Source organism: Brachyhypopomus gauderio, chromosome 8, assembly GCF_052324685.1.
Source record: "Brachyhypopomus gauderio isolate BG-103 chromosome 8, BGAUD_0.2, whole genome shotgun sequence".
Classification (NCBI taxonomy): Eukaryota; Metazoa; Chordata; class Actinopteri; order Gymnotiformes; family Hypopomidae; genus Brachyhypopomus; species Brachyhypopomus gauderio.
In genome coordinates this window covers 919,631-928,208 of record NC_135218.1, presented here as the reverse complement: position 1 = coordinate 928,208, position 8,578 = coordinate 919,631, and the positions used below count along the sequence as shown (strand labels likewise).

Here is an 8,578-nt window from a genome sequence, read left to right as displayed (position 1 = left end):
TTCAAACTTTGTGAAACGTTTGTTTCCATGTATTTGTAAGAACAGAAGGTTTTTGTGTGTGCAGCATGTTCAAAAAGGTTCCATGTTTATTGTGTAACACAAGACCACTGTTATGTAAGATGTCAAATAAAAACAAAGATTTAAACATTAACTTATTTATTTGTTTATTTAGAAACACAACAATAATAAACAATTGACAATTTAACAATGTGCATCATTCATCATGTAAACAATAATCAAATAAAATAAAATAAAAATAAATAACATTTCAGAAGTTTAACCAAACACTTCTATTTAGAAGGGGTGAAACAAATTTGGGGGTTTCAACACTCTTCACAGATGGTTGTAAAACATCTCTTGATGGTGTCGCATAGTCGGCAGGCTTTTTCAACAAATACATTTTCTGCCTGACATGCTTGTTTGGTATGGTGGAAAGAGGGATGTTTAAAACAGCAAAAGCCTTTAGAAACTCCCCCCACCCCAATGGTCTGCGATCATCGCTAACATTATGTGGTCCGGTGACACTTTTCACCAAGTCCAGTATGTGTGACCCCGGGACAGCTCGTCCATTTAAGACAAATTCGCCTGATTCGTTCCAGGAAGACACCTCTTTTGATTTAGACATTTTATTTAAAACATACTGAACATTCCGTCTGCTTCGTGACGGTACATTTTTTAGAACATCGTCGATTATTGAACGTTTGTCACCCGTCTGAACAACAACACACGTTTCTTTATTAACAACATCCGCAGGCAGTAATGACAATGTTAATGTGTTGGTCTCCATATCACCATGTTTAACAATGGATAAGTATCTCTGTAACACAGTTGTGTAAAGTTTGGCCTTCTCATGGGCGTCAAGATCCCTCCTGGCCAAAATATTTCTAATCGACATGTCCAAGTCATTTTCTACAAATTGTCTGATAGACCCCTGGTTGTTCTCGCTCTTTAACTTATCCAACTGGTGTTGTGGCACCAAAAACATTTTTTCAGCGAACTCCATCTCTCCAGCTTATTTGGCAGTTATCAAACTTGTTATAAACGGTAAAGCAACGCTCAACAACGGTAGAAGAAAACCCCCTTTCTGATTAATTATTTTCTTTTTCCGTGAAACACCAACCTTTTTATCAGCGATAAATTTTATTTCAGACCTCTTCTTCTTTAGGCTGCAATATTGCGTTGATGTGAGAGGTATTGTACCATTAACTACGTTAAGAGCGAACTCGCTCAGTGTTAAAATTAGCTAATTAGACGCCGTTTGTAAAATAACGCGTCTCTGTGCCGGTTTGGCTTTAAATAAAAGTTTAAGAAGTGGCAGGTTTCTATGTAGTCTGTCTGACATGTTTACACTACTGGCGTTGTCTCTGAATGTAAACAACAGGCATGTTTGAAAGCAAATCTGTTCTGAGACGGAAGTTTTCATGGGTCTTTGCTTTATAATCAATTAAAAGGTGACCGAACGGATTACTTACGGCATTTTAAAAACACTCCATGAAAAATTTGGTATTGCCCGGATACCTCTGTCTACCCAACACACAAACCTGATTGTTGTCTCTAGGATTTTTAAATAATATGAGGTAGTTTGTGTTCAAACTGATTGTCCTGCTAGACTTTCTTTGAAAAAACAAATTTTGCAATAGGTAAATGGCACTTAAATTACGATGATGCACATACTGTGTAAACACTTTTTCCACCTCGGCATTATTACTAGCATCTTTCATAACGTCATCAATTATTAACAAATTATTTTTGTTAACTGGTAGAAGTGTATCATCACATAGCGATGTTGGTATCCCTTGAACAAAGACAATATTTCTTATCTTTAACATTTCATCATAAAGGGGTTGCCAGCAGTCATAAATGTACACTATATTTTCTATTTTGTTTGAAGCCAACTCATCAGCACGCTCAATCAACTGTTTAACAAAAAATGTTTTTCCCGAATTTGATGGCCCACTTATTACACATGAAAACGGGTGTTGTAATCTAAAATCAAACCCATCAACACCTATTACGCTGCCGCAGCGACCGACATGGCTATCTTTAGTACCCATAAGGTAGCGTTGAAAAATCAGACAACAGAACGCGTTTGTTGTATACAACTTTAAAACGTTTCACCACTGACTTGTTTTTCAGTGTGAGGTTCTTTTTATTTCACACAATGCCGTCTGCACAAGCAAGTATGTGATAGTTACTGTCACGATTCACCACATAATGATCAACAAGGTCAATCAATGTGTCAAGTCTGATAACCTTTGAGTTTTCAGAATTGAGTGTGATGCCTTTTGCTTTCATGCATGTTTTACCACCTGCTGTAAGATAACCATGTCTTCGGACCGCCCGAGCAGAACTCTGTAATGTAATCGCCGCCGCCGATCTCGTCGGTCAAATCGCCTAAATAAGGCCCCAGAGGGGGTTCCCAATCACCTTCGCGAGAAACAAATATTACGCTGTCAGTGTCGCTGTACAGCAATCTGTCACCCAATCTATCCATTAGATTATAGTTCTAAACGGCATGTGCCGTTGTAAAGGCACCGAGGAACACATTAATGTCGCGTGTCAGACAACTGTTTCCGGCGGAATAGCACCACTGAATCAAAGCAGCTGTGTCGGATACAAATGAAAAGTGTTTGATGTCCTAACCATCACCAAAGATGTGTTGTGAAAACTGTTCAGGGTCCGTCAACACTTCAGACACTGGCAAGTTTTCCCTCATTGAAAAGCGCCCCCACAGGCTGTTTAACAACAATTTGTTAATAGAACGATGCGCCGGGTTAAGACATATCTTGTCAGGGTTCATCTGGATCTTTTCTTTTTCAAAATAATCCCTGATGTACTCAGCCCTGTCTTCCTCTGTGACCACATGCGCGGAGTAGCCACTGGCCTCCTGCTTGTACTGTAAAAAGGTCTTTACATACTCGCAGAACAATGTCTCCGAACTGTCTGGGAAATGCCACACCTCGTGGATTTTTGCAACCACATACCCTTTCTCAACAGCCTTCATCAGATCAATACTGACCCATGTCCCTGTGATGGATCTCTCTTCATCACTATGCGTGCATGACTGGAGCTGGTTTTCCTGCTCTGCGCATAGGCGACATAGTGGAAACATCAACTTCCCATTACAGCGGTATGGTAAAACAGGGTGTAGGAGTTTTCTTGGAGGATATACTGTAGCCTTGACCAAACCATAGTATTCCTCAAGAGGTCGAAAGTCTTTGAAAAATATTTCGGGATGCCCTACAGGGTATTTCTTTCGGGCTTGGCAGAATGGATATAGACTGGTGAAGTCCAAATATCTAATTTTCTCACCAGCCTTTGCTTTGTAGTGTAAATTATACGCATTTGTTCGACCACCAAAGAGCGCATCTCTTGGCTTAAGTCTTTCGGGCGCGGAGTAGTTGGACATGAAAGCCGCAACACCCGGATCACACCTCTTAGTCGCGGTCCATTGGCATTCCCACATAACCTCCACTTCTAAACCATATGCGTGAACAAGTGTCTCTACCTTGGTGTCAAACTGTTTCCGCAAATCACCATACAACACCTTTGACATAGGATGTACCTGGTTTGGATTGTAACGACATTTGTGACCATGATGCATACATCCGTTAAATTCGAAGACTTTTCGCACACCATCTTTTTCATAATACCTGTCCACATAATATGCGCCAAACTTCATTTCCCCATGGGTTAGGGCGTGGTGCACATCAACATCTCTCACACACCTGACATACTCAAGCCATTCGATAGACGCGTTAGAGAATGTCTTGTGTTGATTAACGTACGCATTGTTGTGTGTCAGCGCTAGCGTGTCTTTGGGTAAAAAATGTGTCTTGTACACGGCCATACAGCATGATGCCAATGTCGTGTAATTAAACGGGTCCAGTTTTGTACACTGGATGAACTCGTCGCGATACTTGATGCACGCTTCCCGCAGTAAAACAACATCGTTCCTGCCGTAAACATACAACTCCTTTTTAAAGTCAAACACGCCATCAGAGACCGTGTTGTACCATTCGTCAAACTCTTTTCTGTCTTTGTCACTCATTGTGTCATATCCGTAAAAACTCTTTCCAGGGTATGGGCCCACATAGTTCTCATTTTGTTTTAAATTGAATTTGTGTGGGAAATGTCCTTTGTCAGAACATGTTAGATTAAAGGCTGCTGTGGTTTAACCAGACACATCGGTATGAAAGAATATGAGTCTATGTAGCGCTGTTTGTATGCTTCATCATACATGGAAATCAGTCTACACCCCATCATAGTGATTTTCACAGCAATCCCCACTCTAGAAAAATATTCCAATAACAGGAAATTGTCAAAACCGGCCGCATTGTGCGCCAGCCATGTGTAACCCACATATTTTGGGTTTCTAAACTTTTTGATGAGGCGGTCTATGCAGTCAGACCCTTCTGCTGTGAATTCAACACCGTCAAATGTGATAGCACAGACAAAATTTGCCTCGTGCTTCCCGTTTTCAAAACGTGTCTCAAAGTCAAAAAATATGTAAGAGTCGCTAGGCTCTTTAAATTTGCTCGGCTGTATGTAACACTGATGAATGGTGTCTGATATTAAATCTTCACCGCAATGAACACAACGGCCCGACACACACTTGTGGGGTTTAGGCTTTGTTAAACTAATGTGATAACGTCGTCCACATTTTTTGCAATACTTAGTTACATTGCATGAAGATGCCATCGCGTCTGCGATAGACAGTTGTTTCGGTTTCTTATGTTGTTCATAACAATATACGGACTTACAGTAACGTGAACAGTCGTCACAATATTTAACTTGTCTGGGGTATTTGTGGCACATCACATCGTGACACACATCACAACTACATTTACAGCTGTGATCTCTGGCGTTGGTGAATCCCTTATAACAAAACCTACAAACATACGGAACACCCATGAACGCTTTTAAATTTTTTACTAAGTAATAATGACCGTCATGGAGGTACAGGAACATTGTCTTGGTGTGGGGTTTGTCATTTGTTTGATATTTCTCCAAGTCACCCGAAGGAGACTTGTGGAAAACAACTATTTTAACACCATACTTGTTTTCAAAACGCCCAATGTCACCAAACCCAACTCTATGGTCACGTGTATAGCCAATGCTTGTCAGTATCTGTTCAGCTATAGATTCTAAAGTGTTGTGTGGTGCGTGTGGGTTTAGAAAAAGAGCCACGCAGATTGCAAAACACATGTTATTTGACACGTTTGTTGGGCAGAAAAGATTTAGTCTGTTCTTCTTGATCACCTGATCGTGTACCAGGTCGCGCAGCTTGCGACGAACACCACCGTTTTTACCCATGGCTATCGAAACCGTCAACACCAAACTATCGTCCGTTTTAATGCAATTGTTACTCTGCATAACCCGTTCAATAGCATCTGAAAACTGATCTACGCTATAACCATCTCTTGAAGACAACACTGCGTTTACGTCAGATGTTAAACTACTCCCCCTTAGGGTAATGTCTATAACGCCGCCATCGTCAGCCAGCGTCCTGGAGAATGCCACAATTTCTGACAACACATTGTGTATATAGGCAGCATATGACGCCAGGTCTGTGGTTGGGGCGTTGTGTAAATTCAGCGACCTGTGTAACACAATGCTGTTAAACCTAATTCTAGGCACAACTGTATAATCATTTACAACACCGCCAACTCTCACCAATTCTGTTATGTTACCCGCAGACAAACCAAAGTTAGGTGCTGTCGGGTCAAGTGTTGGACGGCCTTTGACCTGCACACCACACCCCGTCTGTTCTGTGTTTATGTGTTGTGTGTTATTTTGCATGTCGCTTTCTAGGGTCGTTATAGCAGACATATACTCGTCATTAAGACATTGTATTTGATCGCTTAGTGACAAATGATCCCACACTTCATACACGGGATCATTACACAATAAATCAGGCGATTGACTGACATCGTCACCATCACACCTATATCGTTTTGCTGGCTGTGTTAACCAATTATCTAATGTGGTTTGTAAAAGACTGTGCACATTGCTGACATTAGTGGTTACATCGTCTTGTTGGTTATTAACAAGTTCATCAATAGCTGTCTCATACTCGTCGTTTAGACATCGCATTTGATCGTTTAGAGACAACTGTCCCCATGCATCAAATACATCACTATCGCGCTGATTGTTGTTTGACCCCCAACACCTTTTAGATGCCATGACTGTTTAGCCCCCCGCAAAACAAATTGTTTTACCACAAAGATTTTAAATAACGCCAGTACTTTCGAGCTTGTGCTGATGAGTTGATTTATTTAACACGCGTCCTGAACAATGCTAAAGATACTTTTCTGAAAACAACAAATGTGTAAGCCCCCAGGTATATATCAATATAAATTATACTGTTATCTGGTAGAAGAGGGACCAGCAACAGGTAGCAACGAGGGTAATTTGAGTTGTAAAAACCGATTCAAATTAAACATCAGGTCTACCACTTTTTTACTGTGCGTAACATGGTCCTTACACATTTCATGAATTTCTTTAATTAAAATAGAATTATCTGTATTGTCTTTACACAAACCCCCAATACGTTCAACCTGTTTCAAAACATCAACCCTATCGTTTACAACACATTGTCTGCGTTGCACGTCTTTGTGCAAAGCCTCAATACGCGCAACCTGCCTCTGAATAACGTTATCGCGTCTGCGGTTTAGAGCGGCCTGTCTGCGTTGCTCGATGGAGATTCTCGTGATCTCCTGCGACATCTGTCTCACCAATGTTGTGAGTTCCCCAGCATTGTCAGAATTAACATATTGCCCAACCTGATATTGCCACTCATGCTCCTGGTTGGGTTTTAGTTCATCCCAAACGTCTCTTGACCCTGGCAAGGCAGCATCTAGTCCATCATCCCATACGGCTGTGAAGACGGCGCTTAGTCCATTATCCGGTGCAGCACCAGTGACGGCATTTAGACCACAATCGTCTGGCAAAACAGCAACAATGTCGTCCGCCTTTAGTGTAAAACTGGTATCGTTCCATGTCTTTAGTAACTCGTCAGACCAGGCAATGACCCCCAGATCAGGATCAGAGCCGACCTCATACACTGACAGATCGCTGTTGCACAAATCTGTGAAAAGATTTCAAGTTATTAGACAAGCGTGCATACAACACAGTGTTATGATCAACACGATAGTGATTTAATTTGTGTTTCATTACCGATTGTTTTGTAGTTGTCTTCCAACCTAAACCGCTTTCTACATGAGCCGTCGGAGCCAAAATTAACGCGTTTTCCACGTGAATCAGAACCTCTAGGGTCTCTTGGGACGACCCCAGGACCGCTTGTTAAACACGGGTTAAATGTCGTAGACGCGTGACGGATGTCACCGGTCGCGATGTCCTTGGGGTATGCGGCCGATGTGCTGGGGACAGCATCGAACCCCGGCGGCGTTAAGAGGTTAGTTGCTTCAACCAACCGCGTCAGCCCCACTACAGAACACACACAAACACACAAATTAGAAGTCGTTGTGTTACACACACACAGTTATGACACAGTTACCCCAATATTAATGGTCAAGTAACTCACCAAGAGGGTTCAAATACCCAGACGTGTTCACAGTTTCTGTAGAAATGTGTGAAATAAAATTGCTTAACAACAACAACAACAACAAACAACAACTAACATTAAAAGACAAATAAAAATAAGAAGAAACATACTGTCACAAAGTTGTGATAATCTTTCAATACTTCTAACGGCCTGTATTGTTTCACGCTCTGGTGTACCTACACAACAAAATCCCTGTTAAGCAAGAAAATGATTACAGCACTGAATTCTTACTATAAATAGGTAAAAGTCTGTAATACAAAACATACTTACTGAGAATGTGGGATTCCATTGTCCAAAATAGTGTCTGAACGGAGTTTTGTCACACTGAGGGTCTTGTCACACTGAGGGTCGTGGGGGCCGTCTATATATACCATTTTAAAGAACAACGCCTCTTAGCATCTACATATTTAAATGTCTCGTGTCTGATTGACTAAACTGTGTGACATAGACGTCAAGGCGTCATGCGCCAACAGGTGAGGTGTGACAGGGGGTGTGAGCTGTAGGGGGACGCACCCCAGACTTCCCCTTGTGGGGGGTGGCCTGTCAATCAAATGTGTCACTCAAAGGTGTCATAAATCAAGGGAGGTGGAGATGGGTAGGACAAGCCCAGACTTGCCCTTGTGGGGGGGGGGGGGGGGGGGGGGGGGGGTGACCTGTCAATCAAACGTGTCACTCAAGGGGTCATAAATCAAGGGTCATAAATCACTCAAAAAGGTGTTTGACAGGTAGTGTAGGATATATACTACTAGCATGTGGATGGCCTGCGCGCATCCAAGGCACCCTGTCCAAGTAGAGAAGAAGACAGAGTTCCTTGACTACGCAATCACATCTGAAGATCAAGCAGAAAGCGCTGAACCTGCAGATGTTTCTGCTAATCCATCCCAGGAAGTTCAGCCTGAGTGTCGCTATCCTGAAAGACAACGTAGGGCACCAACAAGACTGAATCTGTGAAAGTTGAGGAGTGAAAAAATCAAAAGTAAATAAGGTTATACTGTTACTGGTATGTTCATG

At 41.9% G+C, this 8,578-nt stretch overlaps 1 protein-coding gene across 1 annotated transcript; it reads right to left on the bottom strand.

Annotated features, from left to right (window-relative positions):
• Positions 1-230: 230 nt before the first annotated feature.
• LOC143521112 (uncharacterized) lies at positions 231-7,856 on the bottom strand. Its single transcript, XM_077013677.1, has 5 exons — positions 7,838-7,856; positions 7,678-7,743; positions 7,547-7,582; positions 7,180-7,449; positions 231-7,090 (listed from the first exon to the last, which is right to left on the bottom strand). The coding sequence occupies exons 1-5, from the start codon at positions 7,854-7,856 to the stop codon at positions 6,369-6,371; spliced, it is 1,113 nt and encodes a 370-aa protein (XP_076869792.1). The 3' UTR covers positions 231-6,368.
• Between the last annotated feature and the right edge of the window lie 722 nt (positions 7,857-8,578).